The 19989-nt window shown below is 41.3% G+C and overlaps 1 protein-coding gene across 6 annotated transcripts in view; it reads left to right on the plus strand.

Annotated features, from left to right (window-relative positions):
* The first annotated feature begins 271 nt into the window (after positions 1–271).
* NUP98 (nucleoporin 98 and 96 precursor) overlaps positions 272–19989 on the plus strand; it is a 61435-nt gene continuing 41717 nt past the window's right edge. Inside the window, exons 1-10 of one of the 6 annotated variants that reach the window (XM_067568284.1) lie at positions 272–418; positions 7184–7287; positions 8505–8606; positions 8732–8911; positions 10975–11114; positions 13476–13583; positions 14689–14866; positions 16755–16921; positions 17145–17288; positions 18366–18501. In XM_067568284.1, the coding sequence (XP_067424385.1) occupies positions 7212–7287; positions 8505–8606; positions 8732–8911; positions 10975–11114; positions 13476–13583; positions 14689–14866; positions 16755–16921; positions 17145–17288; positions 18366–18501 (1231 nt within the window). In that variant the 5' untranslated portion in view covers positions 272–418; positions 7184–7211. Of the gene's footprint in view, positions 419–3969; positions 4003–7028; positions 7288–8504; positions 8607–8731; positions 8912–10974; positions 11115–13475; positions 13584–14688; positions 14867–16754; positions 16922–17144; positions 17289–18365; positions 18502–19989 lie in introns of those variants that run through there. The other 5 variants (XM_067568287.1, XM_067568286.1, XM_067568288.1 and 2 more) reach the window with 5 other exon arrangements.

Consider the following 19989-nt stretch of genomic DNA (forward strand, 5'->3'; position numbering starts at 1 on the left):
CCCGGATATGTGGGGAAAGCGCGCGCGCGCCTCGCCCCTCCCCACCCCAGCCGTCGCTGGAAGAGGACGGATTCCGGCCCTTCACGCTACGGCAACCGCTCTAGTATTAACCAATCAGGACGCGGGTCGCTCGCGACGTTAGAAACGACGCCGCCAATCAGGAGCAAGAGCCCGGCCGGGGCGGGACCTGCCTCGGTTTCAAACCGGGACGGCCAATAGGCTGGCGGAGCGACAGCGAGGCGGGCCAATGGGGGCGCGCGAGGGGGGCGGTGCGCGCGCGGCCGGGAGGTGAGAGCGCGAGCGGAGTGTGTGACGCAGGTTTCCCCCTGTGAGGCGGCGGCGGGCGTCGTGGCGGTGCCGCTGGCTCTCGGCGCGACCGAGTCGCTGATTCGTTCCCTCAACGGAGCCCGGGTCCTCGGTAAGGAGCGGGCGGCGCCCCGGGCCCGCGGGGATTCGAGCCGGGCCCGGCGCTGTTCTCCAGGCCGCCGCGGCCCGGACTGGCCGGCCAGCCTCGGGCCTCTCGGCTCTTCTCCCTAGGCGACGCCGGCTCCCGAAGGCCCCGTGCCTCTGGCGCCTGGGGGCGCTTCTCCCCAGAGGGGCTGCTCCGTCCGCGTCCGCCCCGAGGGGAGCCGGTAGAGCCGCGGCCGGGGGGGGAGACGTGTGCGGGGCGGTGGCTGTGTGTCTCCCCTCCCCCCACAAGAAGGGGGGTGCACATCGGGGGGGAGGGGTTGGCGGGGTGCTCCTCAGACGGGCAGTGGGGGGTGTCCCTCAAAGGGGGTGGTGGGGGGAGGGTATTTCCCCAGAGTGGGGGAGGGGGTGTATCTCTTGGGGGGACGGCGGGGCTGTGTCCTCAGGAGGGAGCTGTGTGTTGTGATGGGGTTACCGCTCGTCTTGTGTCCGGGGAAGGCCGCCGATCCGCCTGCTGCACTGGTGGTGGGATGGTAGCCATAGGCTCACCTCTGAACGGGCTGCTGCTGCTTCAGCTCCGTGAGGGGTGGGCGAGAGGACGTGACGGTTGCTGTGTGGGGGCGTTTGGCGCTAGTGAGGGCCCAGGTCTCATGTTTCAGATGCTACAGTGATTACGGATACTCTAGACACCAGTAACTTTAATTGCGTGTAGCACAACTAATGTGGGGAACGTTGGGGAGGGTCCTGGCAGTCACTTAAGCCTTGATGTGCTTGGTGCTGTACAAGATACACACATAAATAGTTCTAGCTCATAACAACTTGCAAGGTAAAGCTACAGAGGTCAGTGGGAGACAGAGAAGGGATATAGATATAACTCTTTTTCCCTTTACCTATTCACTACTTATGAATAGCACTGGTTTTTAAATTAGAAAGAAGGATTATCTAGATGAGGTGGGTTAATTTTGTGCATGTATAAGAGAAGACCTGGTTAAGTTTAGGCGCAAGAATATGTTTAGAGTAAGATGGGAAAGAAAGTCTGTGGTCTCCAACTCATCCAGAAGGAAGCCTAGTTTGAGAATGAAAATTTAGGTTGGTTGTATGTTAAACCAGTTGAGGGGGAACTAGCAGGAGTTGAGAAGTCCTTGGGTTAGATAAACTTTAGGGATATCTGTAGCAGAGGAAGCTGTTGTAACTGTGTGAGTAAGGGGCAAGGGAGAATTGGAAAGGCAAGTGTTAAGAGACATCAAATGTCAGTGGATTACTGTAGCAGTTAGCTATAAACTGTACAGGAAATAGGAGTTGGGTTATAGAAGTGGCTATAGCACTATTGATTGTGACAACGTCAAGGTGGCAGGAATGGTAAACCTCATGTCAATAGAACATAAACATATTTTTCTCACTATACATAGAAAATAATGTAGTGTAGGTGTGCTACTAGCCTCCAGTTCTAGACCATGATGGGTAGGTTGGAACATGGGCAAAAATCTGCTAACAGTAATTGACTTCAACTAAGTTCAGATAAATTGGTTGACTCACTAGGAATATGGTTGGTAGCCGCAGGTGATTATTATTATTATTTTTTTTAAAGCTATAAAAGGTTATTGGAACAGATTGTTCTGGAGCAAAGGAATGATTGTTACTCATTTAAATCTGAAGTATGATTTGGTTTGAGTGCCCTGTGTATGTAAGGAGAATTTTTTTGAATATACTCCCCCGTTAACATCAGTATTGTTATTGATAGCACCCTACTGTAGATATGCCACAGGCTGCTGCCACACGCAAGTACTTTGGCTCTGAACTGTTCAGAGCAGGTCAGTTTGGGATGGTGCTTGAAACAGTGTCAGGAACCAGTGAGCTATCTATACTGAGGCTCCCAAAGTTTTTGATGTAGGAGTTAGCCATATTAAGCAAAATTTTCCTAGTGCAGACATGGCCTTAGTAACCCTAATTCTCCTTCTTGTGGGATCATACCAACCAATATTACTGGCACTGAGCTTCAGGAAGGGCTATACAAAGAAAGAGGAAGTTACAAGCCTAAAGGGAAAAGTTAAGAGGTTAAAACTGAATTGTCATGTAGGCTGCTTAGGATCCATTTAATTCAAGAAGGAATCCCAGGAACTAGGAAGTAAAGGCTACATAGAAATTAGTATATACAGGAAGGTATACAAATTTGGCCTAAATAAATAAAGGTTCTTGGAAACCAAGGAAAATCCACTTTGGAAGTAAATTAAGCTAAACCAGAATAAGACACCTTTGTTCTGGAATCAGAGAATCCACCCATGGAGTTACTCTGTAATAGCTGTTCTGGTTTAAATTCATACCCTGCCTTATTCGGGAGTAACTTTCATTAGTAGACAAACCCTAAAAAGCCTGCAGAAGTCAGTGAATCATTAAGTCCTTGTCTACACTAGAGAAGTCTACCGTGCTAAGAACTTGTTTCCTGCGCTTGTATGGATGTGATTTGTTTTACATGTGTTCCACACAGCTTACTGGCATGCCAGACACCTTTTGGATTACACTTGCTTCCAGCAGAGCTAAACATCAGTTTAGTTTGAACTTTCAGCCTGCATCAGTTTTGGGTAAATTTCCCACTACTTTCCTAAAGTGTGCTGGTGGCTTTTTGAAATCTAGACTGCATTGCTTCTGGGAATTCTGGTTCAAGTATCCAGAAAGCATTGCAGTTGAGTCAGTTTAAAATGTCAGTAGTAGGAAGGAGTATGTAGCAAAACTGCAATGCTTCAAAATATGAAGTTAACATGACTAGAGTGGACACACTGAACTATTTGTGTTTAAACTGATGCAGTTATAAAATCAGAGTCATAAAAATGTAGGATTGGAAGGGACCTCGAAAGGTCATCTAGTCCATCCTCCCACTCTGGGGCAGGACCAAGTATAACTTAGATCAACCCTGTTTTGAATCTGTTTCTTAAAAACCTCCAATGACAGGGATTCCACAAACTTCCTTAGAAGCGTATTCAGCAACTTAATTATTCTTATAGTTAGCTTTTTCTGCTATTTTACCTTAATCTCCTTTGATGCACATTAAGCCCTTACCTACTTACCCTACCTCCAGTGAACATGGAGAATAATTGATCCTTAACATATCTGAAGATTTATCAGGTCCCCCTCAGTCATCTTTTCTCAAAATCAAACATTCCCAGTTTCTAAGCCTTTCCTCATTGGTCAGATTTATCTTAACCTTTTATAATTTTTGTTGCTCTCTTCTAGGTTCTTTCCAGTTTATCCACGCCTTTCTTAAAGTGTGGTGCCCAGAACTGGAACTGATACTCCAGCTGAGGCCTCACCCTTGTTCAGTAGAGTGGAACAGTTACCTCCCATGTCATACATACAACACTTCTGTTAATACACTCCAGAATATTAGTCTTTTTTGTAACTGCATCATAGCTATGCCAGAATAGTTCAGTTCTTTAGTGTAGATATGGCCTTTTATCAGGAAGGTGTAAGGGAGACAACCAGAGGATAAGGAGACTACAGAGAAGCTAATATTGCTTTGTATGTCTTCATCATGCAGGATAATAGGAGGATTGAGGGAAAGAATGTCATCTGCAAGGAATAACCAGGGGATAGGCAAAGGTGAGACTTCCAGAGTTTATTTAAAATGTTGTGGAACAGCTTGAGAACTTGGTTGGCAATAAATGGCTGTGACTGAATGTTTCTCATGAGAGAACATTGAAGAAAGTAAAGAAGGAAAAATGCTTGAGCTGCTAACAGTTTATCATTAAATTATACTGTACCACTTAGTCAGTATGTTGATACAGTGCTGAATTGTTCTTTAGAAGACACCTGAGATAATAGGCATCTCTGAAGAGTGTCTGCCCTAGGAAAGATAAGAGTTAAGGTAAGTGAGGTAATATTTTTTATTGGACCAACTTCTGGAAGAGACAAACTTTCAATCTTACACAGAACTTTTCTTCAGGTCAAGCTCTGTGTAAGCTCAAAAGCTTGTCTCTCTCACTAACAGAAGTTGGTCCAAAAAAAAGATAACGCTTCAGCCCATCTTTTCTCCCTGACATCCTGGGTCCAGCATGGCTATAATAACATTGCATACAGACTAGGAAAGATAAGCAGTCTTCTGCACCATTTCATTACTTAGCTAGTGTTACCAACGTTCGAAGCAGTAGCATAGACTAGGAATGTAAAAATTAGTTTAACTAAAAATCTGTTTAAACGTTCTAAAAATAGAGCATTTAAACGGCTAAACATTGGGTGGGCGGGGAGCTGTGCTGGGCTCGCTCCTCATTGCCAAGTGAGAACTGCCTAGCTGCCGAGGTGGGTGGGCAGCTCTCACTCATGGGAGCCGAGAGCAGCTGCAGGCCCCCCCCCCACCTCCTTTGCGCCTCCCCCCTCCTGAGCCGAGGCCAGCTACAGCTGACCCCCGGGTGCTGGGATCTGCTCGGGGAGCCCAACTATTGTTCTTCCTCCCCTCCCCTCACCCCCATCCGCACCTCCCTGCTGTGGCTTGCTCCTCCACATGCCTCCCTGCAGCATTTAAAATGTTTAAACAGCTGATTACCATTTAAATGGTTAACCTTTTACATCCCTAGCATAGACAATCTACAGGCATTTTGATGACAGTGGTAAAAACATCTGCACCTTGTCTATGCACTGCAGCATCCTCCCCAATTGGGAGCACTGGTACAGAAAAATTATGTAATTTCTTATTATGGACAAGACCTTGGCTGGTGAACCTGCCGTGTCTTTTTTTAAATTAAAAAGGTCAGGGTTACGCTTAGAATAATCTTGCTAAACGTTACCTTGGTACTTGGGGTGCAGTTGGGTTTGTAATAGCATTACTCAGTAAATAAAAGACTAGGGTGGCAAGAATAAATCAGGCCTGAACCTGTTAGTCTTTAAAGACCACAATTATGCTTACATTTTGGTTAGGCTTTCCAAAGGCTTTTTTCATAGTTCCTCAAAAGTAGTTAAGGAAATTCTGTAAGAATGGGGTGAGTGGTAATTTCAAAAAGAGATCACATAAGGAGGTCTGTCATGAGTGGAATGTAATGTCTGTACACTGCCTTTCCATTTCCTGTATCTTGTTTGAGGTATTCAACAAATAGAATAGTTGGAGTAGGATTTGAGAGAGGGTTGGCATCTTAAACATACCAGTATAAAATGTCATACTAACACTGCAGCACTCCAAGAAAAGTGCTGCAGTGGTTAGTATAACGTTTTATATTGATTGGCATGTTTAAGATGCCAACTTCACTCAAGTTATCACCAAAACTAATGTTTTTGTATTTGAATGTTGCTAGTTCTGGACCTCACACCTGGGAAAGGGGGTGGGACAGGTGATGTTCAGAGAACAGCAATGTCCTGATAAAGTTCTGCCCCCTGCTATCCTCAGGTGCTAGGAAGGTGGGGAGGAGGCGCTGCTGGAATTTCTGCCATAATGCTTGAAGGGCTTTGGTTGCTCTGCATCGATCAGCTTCTAGCTAGTTAGGGTCTGAAATTTGAACCCCTCCCCCCCCTTAACTGCTTGAAAGGAGAATGAGGTCCATCCTGACCCCCAAAGCCTCCTGGCAGCTCTAAGGGGAATGATCTTTGTTCTCTTTCCATAGCCTCTTTTTTGGGGGAAGTTTCTTCCAATCTTATGAATAATTACTGTGCCTGCCTCTGTTGATGATTTGCCCAAAAAATAGGAAGAAATTGATATGATTTTTCCAGTTTTACTGTCACCCAGAGTGATCTAAATAGCACCAGTAAAACTGACCAGGGTGTCATTAATTCTCTGTTTTGTAAAGCTATAAACAGCAGCTGAGGCATTAGAGATTTTTGTCTTTTGACCAAGGAAAATGTTGTATTGGCTACATTTGTTTCACACGTAGAAAGCTCTTGGCAACGGTAAAGATTAGAACTCTGATGAAAACTTAAATTCTACAGAAATTGATAGTTTTAGACTTATGGATGAAGCTGCTTGGTTCGTTGCAGGCTGTAAGTAGAATGGACAAGGTCTATAAAGGTTTTAAGTGGAACTTTACAATGCTCTTATATGGCAATCAGGAGATGTTAACCCAATTAGCTTCCTCACCAACTTTACAAAGACTGAAACTTCCCATGATGTTGCTCAGATTTTGTCACCTTTCCCTGATTATTCTTAATTGAATTTGTGACTGTCCTGAAGAATGATCTCACATCTTGAATATGAGAGAGATCTATAAAATTATGACCAGTGTGGAGAAAGTAAATAAGGAAGTGTTATTTACTTCCTTCTCATAACACACAAAGTAGGAGTCACCAAATGAAATTAATAGGCAGCAAGTTTAAAACTCACAAAAGGAAATATTTCTTCAAAAAATGCTTAGTCAACCTGCAGAACTTCTTGGCCTTCGCAACTTCCTCTGGCAAGATTGTAATGGGGTTCAAAAAAGAATTAGATAAGTTCATGGCGGATAGGTCAATCAATGGCTATTAGCCAGGATAGGCAGTGATTGCTGTTTGCCAGAGGCTGGAAATGGCTGATGGGATGGATCACATGATTATCTATTCCATTCATTTTCTCAGAAGACCCTGGCATTGGCTGCTGTGGAAGACAGGATTCTGGGCTAGATGGACCATTGGTCTGACACAGTATGGCCGTTATGTTTCTTGCATAAGGGTAATGCTGGAGTTCATCTTGGGTTGATGTATTTTATGACTTAAGTAATCAAGAGTTTTGAACTTTAGTGCACCTAGTTTGGATATAAAGAAGCCAAGAAGTTACTTCTTGAAATTGGGTTTGACCAAATCACTGAATTATCTGATTTCTTTCCAGGTTTATAAAAACCTGATACACCTTGAAAATGTTTAACAAATCATTTGGAACTCCGTTTGGAGGCACTGCTGGTGGCTTTGGTACTACTTCAACCTTTGGACAAAGTAAGTAATAGAGCTGCTAATGTTGTAGGGTTTTTTATGAAGAACTACTACTGGTAGTGGAGATTATAGTTGGAAGTATATCTGCAAATTGGACCTGGAAACTACAGAGAAAGAAAAATGAATAAGGGTGGGAATTACTTGGGCATGATAGAATTTTGTACTCTTTAACTATCCCATTAAACTGGACTGGATTCACAAGTCTGTTTTCATGCACTGGCAAACAAATTAAGTGGATGATACGATAGTTCTGTAATTTCTGAAATTCCATTGTAGTCAGCAAAGAGCTCTTTGCTGACTACAATGGAATTTCAGAAATTACAGAACTTTTTCTTTCTCTGTAGTTTCCAGGTCCAATTTGCAGATATACTTCCAACTATAATCTCCACTCATCTGTAGCTACAGTAGAGATTCTAATGGTGGGATGAGTGCAGTCTTCAAAAGTGGTTCCTTCATGTTGGGTTGAGGTACGTTAGAAAGACAGTGAAAGAAAAGGGCACACTCCAAAGTGAGGAGTCTTAAGAATGTCTGCTGAGGCTATCAACAAGGATGCAAAATAGTGCTACTATAAACAGGGTGCACTTATCCCTTATGGATTTCTAATGCTCTTATGCTGGCTTAATAGCTGATAAAATTCATTGGGGTATTTCTAAATGTGCATTAATAGGCTTTATGCATTGCTGCCTGTCAAATCTAGCTGGTCAGTTGTGGAGTGAAAGGCTTGGTCTACACTTACCTTGGCGATTTGGCGGCAGTCGACAGGAGTTATGCAAACTACACAGAAAACTTGCGTAACTTCCACTTGTGGGGGTGGATTAACAGCATCGACTTCTGGATTGACTGAGCGGGTCTTCACTGACTGCTCAGTCAATCCAGATAAGTCGATTTGACGGTGGTGACTTTGCTGCCGTCAGTGTAGACATAGCCAAAGTAATGCCTAATGTTAGTGAACAATGGAAATCTCTAAATTTCAGTATGGAACAGGAATCTTTAGTGTCAGCCATCTATGCTGGAATACAAACACTCGTATCGTACTTCATTTTCCCTGCAAAATTCTGTAAAAAATATTAAATTGCATTGCTCAGGTGGAAAACTGAGGCTGTGATTTTGTTCGTAGTCATGGAGCAAGTAACTAGAGAAAGCTTGGAGTATGGCATGAGTACTTTGTTCTTAGGTGTGTGGGCCCGTCTCATTATCCAAGTTCTTTTGTTGTTGTGTAGATGCAGGCTTTGGTACTACCAGTGGAGGAGCGTTTGGAACATCAGCCTTTGGGTCAAACAATAACACAGGAGGCCTCTTTGGGAACACACAGACTAAACCAGGTATGGCTGAAGTTGCTTTATAACTGAGTCCTCAGTAACCAGAATTCATCACTCTTAACTTATTCACATAGTGTTGTTGGAAATAGCTGTTTTAGCTTTAATCCTGTTGCGTATTCTGGTTTCAGGAGGATTGTTTGGTTCAAGTACATTTAACCAACCAGCCACCTCCTCCACAAGCACTGGCTTTGGGTTTGGAACATCAACTGGAACTTCCAACAGCTTGTTTGGGACTGCCAGCACTGGTGGAGGTCTCTTTTCATCCCAGAATAATGCCTTTGCACAGAATAAACCAGCTGGGTTTGGAAGTGAGTAGAAACTACTGCATGTTTTCCAGCTCTGGTTACTTGCTTTAAGTAAAGATTAAAGGACAATGCTTAAATTAGCATAAAATGTATATGGTTGAACAAATGGTACAGATTCATTAAGAATACCGTGCTTTCACTATCTTTTCTCTGAAGGTTTGCCAACTGTAGTATTTACTGAGATCCACAGTACTTGTAGGTGAATTGTACACTGCTGTTTGTACCATAAAAATCTATAGCTAGGACTGGGATGTGGATCTCAAATGCACTGGCTGATATTATTGTTTTCAGTTTGTCCACTTGCAAGACTTGATCTTCCTATTGGGTCAGTTTCATTTTAACTTTTAATCCCTGCACTGAGTGTTCTCTCTAGTACTGGAATAAGATCACTATTCAGTCCTCTGGCACTAGCATCTTAGAAACTCCTGTAAGGAAACGTTATTGCAAAAGGCTCCCTTTAGAGCATAACATAGCCCTTGCAGTTGCTGCCACAAATTCTGCTCAGAAGAGGAGTTGCTTCTAGCCCCCTGCTTCCCCAAGGAACCAAGATAATTCCTGAACTGCATGAGAGTCACTTCCATTGTCTCTTGAATTAATCTTTAGCACAAGATATGTGCACCTAGCTCCCTAGTGGTGTTGCGAGGAGCAGAGTGAAACTGGCTAGGATTGTTACTTTATGTTCTTCATACTGGCTAGGTGACGTACTGAGCGCATGCATGATTTTCTACTACAGAATACTGCTTCAGGGGAATGTAAATATAGGGTTCCTGCATTGGTGTAAATCCCCATTAGTAATGCTTTTGCTTATTCCATTGATGCTCCTTTGGTGCCCCTTGAAAGGTTCTAGAGCAGTGGTTCCCAAACTCTATCACCTTGTGCACCACCAGCATAAAACACCACCACCTGTAATACCACCACCAATTTTTTATAAACAGACTGTTTATGAAAACCGTCTTAAAACCTAAGTGGTGTTAAAACACATTGTATCACTAACATAGCTATGTATATAAAAAGCTGTATTCTTGCAAATTATTAATAAATGCATTATTAATTCAGAGTGAAATGATTTTTGAAGAGAATTCTGCAGTCCTAGGGCATATCTTCACTGATGGCAGCAAATTCACCACCATTAGATTGATTCTTTGGAATCAATTGAGCGGAAGTGGAGACTCGCTTAATAGATCTGAAAATCGACTTAATCCACCCCCAGAAAAAGAGTAACGCTGTGTCAACAGGAGGGCATTTCCTGTCGGCGCAGCATAGTGGGGGCGCCATTTTCTTTAGAATTTAGGAAGTTGATGGGAGATACGCAAGCTACGTAGAGTAGTTTGCATATCTCCCATCGACGACCGCGAAATTCAGCGGCAAAGTGTAGACCAGGTGATACAGGGATAGTGTTAAATCAGAAACTTTGGGAGCATTCCAAACAGGAGATGGTCATCAGAGAAACAAGATATCTGTGCTAGATGGATTAGTTAGTGACAGATACCTGATCCCACCTATGTTTGTTGATTCAGGCTGGTCTTTGCCACTGCGAGAGCATTGTTTGCATATAGCTTAAATCAACTGTTTTGGTTGCCTTGTGTTCTCCCTAAATTATTATGGTCTCCCACAAATATGAATTCTGTTTGACAGACAATATAGTCTCTTCTCCAAACAAGTTAACTTAAATTTAGATCTAACATGAAGAAATAGTAGTACAATGATGGTTAGGGAGGGGGTGATCTAAATATCTAGACAAGGTCATGTGGTTGTCTTGGTTTGTTTTTATATATTTAACCCCTGATAGATTCTATACATGATTGTCTCATATAACCATCCCAAGTTTGCTCTCAACCAATGAAGTTGTCAGCTATTTCAAAGACATTTAGGTGGTATGTGAAAGGAGGAGCTGGAAGAAAAGCCTTTAAGATTAAATGTCTGCTTCTGAAACTTAACTCTCTCTCAAATATCTCAGTACTCTAGTGTGGTTTGAATAAAATAATTGGGTTGTAGTTCTTAAAAAATACACTTGGAAAATCTCAAATGACTTTCATTTTAATATGGATTCTTTTTCTTATTTACAGACTTTGGAACAAGTACTAGCAGTGGAGGTCTCTTTGGAACCACTAACACTACCTCTAACCCTTTTGGGGGTACATCTGGCTCTCTCTTTGGGCCAACTAGCTTTACTGCTGCTCCAACTGGCACTACCATTAAGTTTAATGTAAGTTTGGTTTATTTTCTTAAGGTCTAACTTCTGCTTACTGCAGGGAACTCTATATGCTGATGTTCTTTATTTAAAATGTTGGCTTACTAGGATCTGTGGAATAAAATAATTGATTCAGAAGCAATTGTAGAAGGCACAACACTGGTGTTGTCATGTGCCCTGCAGTAGAACTATTGCAATGGAGGTAGCCTGTGGAAGCAGTTGTCCAGAAATAATTCACCAATTTATTTTGGCATGGGAAAGTCTTGAATTGTATGGGAAACAGACTAACTTCTCATCTTGACTTGTTAGAGAAGCACATACCTAGAGCTTATGTCTGAATTCTTGCCAAACAGACTTTATTACTAGCTTTCATTTAAAATAGAATTTTCGGAGGGCTGACAAATGTTAAAGTTCTGTTGTAACTCTTGCATAATCCAGACTAAATTCTTACTAATAGCAGTGGAGACTAAGGTTTATTGGTATGTGGGCCAAAGTAAATGTCATCCCCTTTTGAGTCAATGCAGCTCTAGAAAGATTAATTGAAACATGAAGAAGAACCTTTCTTAGGTGACTCTTTAGGATGAGGCCCCTTTAAGAGGTGTCTGGAATAAATGATGCTGAAGATTCTGTGGCAGTTGAGAAGAGAATGATGGTCCGAAAGAGGAGAAACTACAAAAATGGGGTAATAAAGGTTTCAAGCTCTGAGGATGGGGGAGCATCCTGCCTAACACCCCTGTGACTGATCTTTACAAATAAAGAAGGCTGAGACTGTAGTAGGCTGTGTGCGCAGTCCTAATAGAAATGGAGACTTTTTACTGAAACTGTCTTTCAGGAAATGACGAACTTCACAGGAAGGACAGAATAGTGAAGACAAACTTGAGCACATGTGATGTGGTGGCACACTGATGTAATTCTCCCTAGAGTAGGAAGAAAGGTGGTAAGGGATAACTGAAAGGATTTAGAGAATTAGTATCTGAAGTCTGGGGACATTTTGCTTTTAAAACAAACTAAAAGGGCAAATTGCACTGAGTTCTGAGTGTTACTGTGGGGAATTTGCTGATTGTTGTTGAAGACCATAGCTACACGTGCTGTAGCTACACGTGCTGTGATATATCTTGACTTTAGTAAGGCTTTTGATACTGTCCTGCATGACCTTCTCTTAAGCAAAGTAGGGAAATACGACCTTGGTGGAGCTACTATAAGGGTGGGTGCAAAACTGGTTAGAAAACCGTTCCCAGAGTGTAGTTATCAATGGTTCACAGTCATGCTGGAAGGACATAATGAGTGGGGTTCCTCAGGGATCAGTTCTGGGTCCGGTTCTGTTCAATATTTCCATCAATGATTTAGATAACGGCATAGAGAGTACACTTATTAAGTTTGCGGATGATACCAAGATTGGAGGGTTGCAAGTGCTTTGGAGGATAGGATTATAATTCAGAATGATCTGGACAAACTGGAGAATTGGTCTGAGGTAAATGGGATGAAATTCAATAAGGACAAATGCAAAGTGCTCCACTTAGGAAGGAACAATCAGTTGCACACATACAAAATAGGAAATGACTGCCTATGAAGGAGTCCTGCGGAAAGGAATCTGGAGGTCATAGTGGACCACAAGCTAAATATGAATCAACAGTGTAATGCTGTCGCAAAAAAAGCGAACATGATTCTGGGATGTATTAGCAGGAGTGTTGTAGGTAAGACACGAATAGTAATTCTTCCGCTGTAGTTGGTGCTGATTAGGCCTCAGCCGGAGTATTGTGTCCAGTTCTGAGTGCCACATTTCAGGAAAGATGTGGACAAACTGGAGAAAGTCCAGAGAAGAGCAGCAAAAATGATTAAAGGTCTAGAAAACATGACCTATGCGGCAAGCCTGAAACAACTGGGTTGGTTTAGCCTGGAGCAGAGAAGACTCAGAGGGGACATAACAGCTTTCAAGTACATAAAAAGTTATTACAAGGAGGAGGGAGAAAAATTGTTCTTAACCTCTAAGGATAGGACAAGAAGCAATGGGCTTAAACTGCAGCAAGGGAGGTTTAGGTTGGACATTAGGTAAAACTTCCTAACTGTCAGAGTGATTAATCAGTGGAAAAAATTGCCTAAGGAGGTTGTGGAATCTCCATCATTGGAGATTTTTAAGAGCAGGTTAGACAAACACCTGTCAGGGATGGTCTGTGTATTACTTAGTCCTGCCAAGAGTGCAGGAGACTGGACTAGATGACCTCTTGAGGGCCCTTCCAGCCCTATGCTTCTATGCTGCACCATTTCAGTTCCTGTACTAAATTTAGGCTTTAGCAGTATGTATCTGGAAAGTAGACTTACACTTATAAAACATAGGTAGATGTGAAATAAATTGAGTATTTAACTCTTTTCTTGCAGCCACCATCCGGCACAGATACTATGGTAAAATCTGGAGTTAGTACTAACATCAGCACTAAGCACCAGTGTATTACTGCTATGAAGGAGTATGAAAGCAAATCCCTAGAGGTCAGTCAAATCAAAGGTTTAAACATACTTGCTACTTTAGTCTTGTGACTTATAGTAAATGAGCATCCTGATATCAAATATTAATGTATTGTATTAATACCTGCATAATTTTAATGATGTCATTTTTGAAGACTAACTTTCTAAAGTGATATACAGTAAAACCTCAGTGTTACGATCTGAACAGTCAACCACACACCTCATATGGAACAGGAAGTTTGCAATCAGACAGCAGCAGAGACCCAAAAAGAGAAGCAAAAACAGTACAGTACTGTGTTAAAAGTAAACTACTAAAAAAAATAAAAGGAAAGTAGCATTTTTCTTCTGCATAGGAGTGTTTCAAAGTTGTATTAAGTCAATGTTCAGTTGTAAACTTTTGAAAGAACAATCATAATGTTTTGTTCAGAGTTACGAACATTTCAGAGTTATGAACAATCTCTATTCCTGAGGCGTTTGTAACTCTGAGGTTCTACTGTACCTGTGGCAGGCTGACTTGTCATCAGGTGGAGCAATTCGCTATGCATTTGCATCAGCTGTGCTTTAAAATGCTTAACGTTTACAGATGTTACAGATCTGAAATTAACTTTTAGAATATCTTAGGAAGGAATGGAGAAACCTATTATAAAGAACAATCCTTCATCGTTGAGAGAACGAGAGGATGATTAGCAGTCAGGGACTGTTAAACTCTCCAGTGTAAATTCTTCTCTTCAGGGTTCAACTCTGAAAGCTGTTCACTTGAAAGGCAAATTGTTTGTAAAACTTAAACAGTTCTCCTAGTCAAAAGGCCCTGTTAACTTTCCGAGGTTGGTTTTTTTTATTTAAAACATTTTTTTACTTTCTAAAGCTTAACGTGAACTACAGTGAGTTTCCTTTTTAAATTATTTCAGTTCTGACAGTGTTTCATTTTAAGTATAGAATATCATTGAAACCTGTAACATCTCTAAAGCTGCAATAAACTTTGAATGTATCCTCTGTAGATGCTGGTTTTGAGGGGTAGGGTCTCCAATTTCTGAGCTTGCAGCTCTGAGATGCGCTAATGCAATTGCTCAAACTTGATTTGTCCCACATGAAATGACTGCATAAAGAGAACTAGTGGCTTTTTTGTTAGGAACTCCGTTTGGAAGATTACCAGGCAAACAGGAAAGGGCCTTCAAACCCAGCGGGAGCAGCTGCAGGGTTATTTGGATCCTCCACAGCAACATCCAGTGCAGCTACTGGGCTGTTTGGCTCCTCCACCACTAACGCGGGTTTTTCATATGGACCGAATAAAACTGCTTTTGGAACCAGTAAGTATTGACATTCCTGCTGGCTTTACTGTCACCATAAACTCTGGTATTTAAGAATTCAGTATTTTCCTCTAGGCTACTTAAATTGTCCTAAGAGGAAGGTGGGAGAAGATATATTTGGGTAGTAAATTCTCATTTTATACAACTAAATTATGACTGTTGTCAAAGCTTGGTTGTTAAACACTTCTGTGTTATAGAAACATTGCATCCATTGAATGCCTCTTTAAGATTCCTGCACCAATGTATTGTCTTTCAACAAATGCTCAGAAGGGGGTCTGGCAATACAATAAAGTCCTTGTGTTCCATTAAGAAAAAATCATGGATGAATACAACCCACCTAATACTGATATTGATACTGGTAGTGTTATTCAGCTCAAACAAATGGGAGTGAAGTCTGGAGCCCTGTTCTGCCAACTAAATCACAACAAAACTGAAGTGGAAAATGTACGTAACACTTGCAGGAACTTGCTTCCTTCAGTAGAGTAAAATCAGGATAACTCCAACTTTTCTATATCTGAAAGACTCCTGCTGCTGTCTTGGCACAAGCAGCATGTGCTTATCTTCATCGCAGTGGTCACTGGACCAAAGAAAAAAATTGAAATGAAAATAATTGAAAACCAAGTGAATGTGATTCACTTCTGGGATGCTAAATTCCATGTTTTAACTACAGACCAGTGGAGCAAAGCATTTTTGTTAAAAAATTACAATGCTAGCCCAAAACTGAAATGCGTTTCTGGGAAGAACAGCTCAGAAACAGATTAGATTGCTAACTAAGTTGCAATACAGAACTTTTGCCAACATAATATTTCCCTACTTTGAGATGTGCAGAATTAGAACAGACTTGTCTTACTACAAAATCAATGCCCATAAACTGAAGGTGGAAACCTCTGCACAAACGCTGAATAAACACCAGTGAATGCCTCAGGGATGAAGCTCTCCCCTTGGCACACTTTTGGTTCTTGTGGTTTGGACTGAGCCAGCCATGCTAGGGTCTGTTTTTTATACACAATTCAAAGTCTCTCATGAAATTGGCCATACCTGCTTTTCTGTGGGGCCATGATCTCCCATGACAGTTTTGGACCAACCAATCAAGGGATCTGGAATTGTGAACACAAGAGACAGAACTTTTTATAGGTGCTGGAGCTGGACTATAGAAATTCATGAAGAGATAACAATGACAGTGAACTTTATCACTTTCCAAACTAAGTGCAGAACTCATTTCTTGGAAGTGGCTGATAAGTTTTTGTTTGTGTGTATTTTCAACACTTCGTGTCAGTCACATGCAAACAGAACTAGTCAAGCTTTTTCTCTTAGAGGCTGGAAAAGAATAAAAAATAAAGTATTTGGGAGGAGTTCAGACAGTCTTACATATTGGCAGCTGTAGAGGTTGCTAGATAATAGACTTTGAACTTGACATTGATGTTGGTGTCTTCTGTAAGAATTGTTTCCTTCTCTAACCTTGTCTTGGTTGTCTTCCCTCCCCCTACACAATCAGACTAGTCATATGTTGACACTACAGTCCAGTTGGAACAATAAGGGTCAAGCTAGCCATGTGAAACGTATCATTGATCAGTCAGATATACTTGAGAATAATCATCACACTTGCAAGCTGTTACTCTAGAATAAATCCCAGTATTTGTTTAATACCAGCCCTGATGATCACAGGCAGGCAAAAAAATAAAAATCACATCTAACGGAGTACATGAACCACTAACTGTTTGAATTTTGGATACAATATTAATAACTTTACACATGATATTGTGCTACTCCATTTTGAGTTCAAGCATTTATTTAAATTACTGGTTTGTGCATTTAGCTTACTCGACACTGTGCATGAGTTTGGTTCCATGCTCTAATTCTGTAATCTGACCTCTCATTTCCATCATAGGTACAACTGGCTTTGGAACAGGAACAGCAGGGAGCCTTTTTGGTCAGCAGTCTCAGCAGACTACCAGTTTGTTCAGCAAACCTTTCGGCCAGGCCACCACAACACCAAACACTGGCTTTTCTTTTGGGAACACCAGCACTCTTGGACAACCAAATACGAACACAATGGTAAGAGAACGATAACTCGTTCTATTGAAAGCTATACATTATTCTGTGGTATAAGTGAATGGAATATGTTTTCACTACAGTATCGAAAGGGTTTATCATGGCTTCTGATTATTGAGACTGATCTGCAGAGCCACTTATCTTTGCAATAGGCCAACAAAAGTTCTAGAACTGTTTTTGGTAGAGCAGGGACTGGCCTTTTTTCAAACAAGGTTACTGTTTGCAGGGTTTATTTGGGGCAACCCCAGCCTCGCAACCTGGAAGCCTTTTTGGAACAGCTGCCAACACAAATGCTGCCACTGGATTTGGAACGGGAACGGGAACTGGTCTCTTTGGACAAACCAACCCAGGATTTGGTGTTGGCGGTTCGGTATGTCTGTACCTTAGTAATGAAATTTGACTAAAGATGTAAAAACTTAATTATTTCTAGAGGCCTGTAACACGTTTCTGTGCATTAATGTCCCCCTGCAAAGTAGTGTAGTTTGAACCATCAGGGTACTTCTAGTGACTTTATAAAACCACATTGCTTTTGTAATTTCACTATAATCCCATGGAACTAGAGCCTTCATTGTTATACTAAGGGTACAATATAAAATATATAGAATGGGACTAGTGTTCCTGGAGGTGCTGATCATCTGTTACGGGAACTGACAGGCAAATGGCAGGTACTGTCTAGACATGCTCAAGATGCTGGGGTATAGTGTTAAAAGCACAAATAACAGAGGTTCCTGAGTAGTTGACCTATAGAGTAAGTGGTATTGAGTGTACGCTTAGACAGGACTAAAGCTGTAAACAGAGCCAAACTACTTCTCCAAGTTTAAGTACCTTTGTCCTACATATGACACAAGGAATAAAAATGGAAGAACTAACTTTTAAAATATCCTAAATAACTTCAAATATCACTAGTTCACACATGAATTTAATTTTACACACTTTAATATTTTAGTAATGAACTTTGCTCTAGTATTAACATGCCAAGACATGACTTCAGCCCCTTGGGTTGGTAAATGAACCAAACAGCTATAACAGGAGTAATACAGAACCTTGAGTGCCTTAGCTCTACACATCATCAGAGCACTTGTGGTACTTATAGTACTCTGGGCATGTTATTTAAAATAAAAGCTAATTCAACTTTGCATTCTCTTGGTGGGTTGTATCGCAAACATATTGATGCTGACGTTTTTGTAATAGACTTGTTAAGTTAGTTCAGCAGTAGGACTTTAATTCCTCCTCATGGTAGCTGTCAATGTTTTCCTGATAGCCAGCTAAACCAATGCCCAAAGTTTTACATATAACTGATAATGGACCACTGCTAATTCTGGATCAGGAGATTAAGGTTCCTTTTGCAATCTTAAATCTACATTGTACATAGGTGCATTATAACAGCATTTCATAGTAGGTGTAACATTTTTGTCAGGGTTTTAAAAGCACGTTGCTCTCCTTTCAGACGCTGTTTGGTAAGCCTGCTGGATTTGGGACCACCACGACAAGTGCTCCTTCGTTTGGTACAACCACTGGCAGCGGGCTCTTTGGTAACAAACCAACCCTGACTTTAGGAACCAATACAAACACTTCCAATTTTGGTACATATAAGAAAGTGGGATTCACTCTCTTAAAGTTACACTGAGTATACCACACACCAGGCTACTGAATCTTATACTAAATGATTGTGAATCTCAAAATTCTCAGGTAAGCTGGGCTTAATGCATGTTGTTGAAGGGGAAAGCTTGAAGTCTTGGACATTGACTTGTTCCTCCTTTGCTTGTAAACTGGTTTCACATTCTATTTTGTGTAGGAGTTTCAGGTTCAGTATACTACTGTCTTCTTGCTGACTTTATAGACAGTACTCTCTGAATCTCTTATGAGGTAGGTGGTTGAATTTTTTAAAAAATGCACCATTACTTAATAGCAGTACCAGGTAGTGCATGTTAATTCAAACAGTATAAAACCCATAGGTGTGAATGGGAATACAGAATACAAATTCTCCAAGAAGTTGTAAGTGTGGAGTAGCTACAAAGAGGAGGTAATGACATAAGGAAACAATGTATTGATTGGTGTTGGTGTCTGTACAAATGGTTGGAAAATAAAGGAAGACCTTGAGACTTAGGGTGAGTGTAGAACTTAATTTTTATTGCAATATCTCACTACTTCAGTTATATTTGAACTAGTAACTTGTTAAGTACAGAGCATTTTATTAATGTTGGCTCCAAAAGCAGCTGATGTTGAGTGACTGAGAGGGGAATTGTGTAAGATACCAAATCAGTGACATTGTTCTCTTAAAGAAATCCCATGAAATCTGTTATCTTTTAGAGCTGAGACCAAAGAAGCTGCATGCTAAAATCGAGTGAAATAGTGGCTTTAGTACTACTGAAATGCTGATTTACATTGGCATAAAAAGAGAATTATAATCCTCTCATCTCTTCCAAAAGACAGATTCAGGATGCTGTCAAATGATCTTAGACTGACTGGACAGTCTAGTAGGCATGGGGTGGATTTGTGCTGGTCAGGCTTAAATTGAGGGTTTTTTTGTTGGAGAAAAGGTCAATTTGAAGTCATGTGTTCCAAGACTTGTAGAAGAGTATTTAGGTTTTATTCTGTTTCTGGGCTGTTTTTGTTGGTGTTGGAGCACTTGCATTCTCTGGAGTGCAAACTTTTGGTAGCAAACAACGTTTGCTGTAGCAAGCTTCATTCTTAACTAATCTGTGATAGTTGCATTGATGCAACTTGTCAGAAGATAGAAGTTTTGGTATGGTGGTATTTCTGAAAGTGCTGTTAGTCTGACTCTGTGTAGCCCTTGCATGTACTAACCACTCCCTTTTTAATTGGATGGCTTCACAATCTTCCAATTTAACCACTAATCTGCATAATGTTAGTTTTGGATTGCATTTGACTTAAATTAAAGAAATGGCATTGAATTGTGCACTCCTATGTACTTGAGTTGTGAACTGCTTCTTCAGTAAGAATCAGAAGGGTGTGTGTGTGTGGTATAAACAGTGTACAATGGGACTTGTTTTGTCCATTGGGGATGAAGAAACTTTAAAACATCTTGTTCTGCTACCACATCTAGGGCC

The sequence above is a fragment of the Emydura macquarii genome, unplaced genomic scaffold (genome assembly GCF_026122565.2).
Source record: "Emydura macquarii macquarii isolate MOO-44397 ecotype Brisbane River unplaced genomic scaffold, CSIRO-AGI_Emac_v2 contig_2865, whole genome shotgun sequence".
Classification (NCBI taxonomy): domain Eukaryota; kingdom Metazoa; phylum Chordata; order Testudines; family Chelidae; genus Emydura; species Emydura macquarii.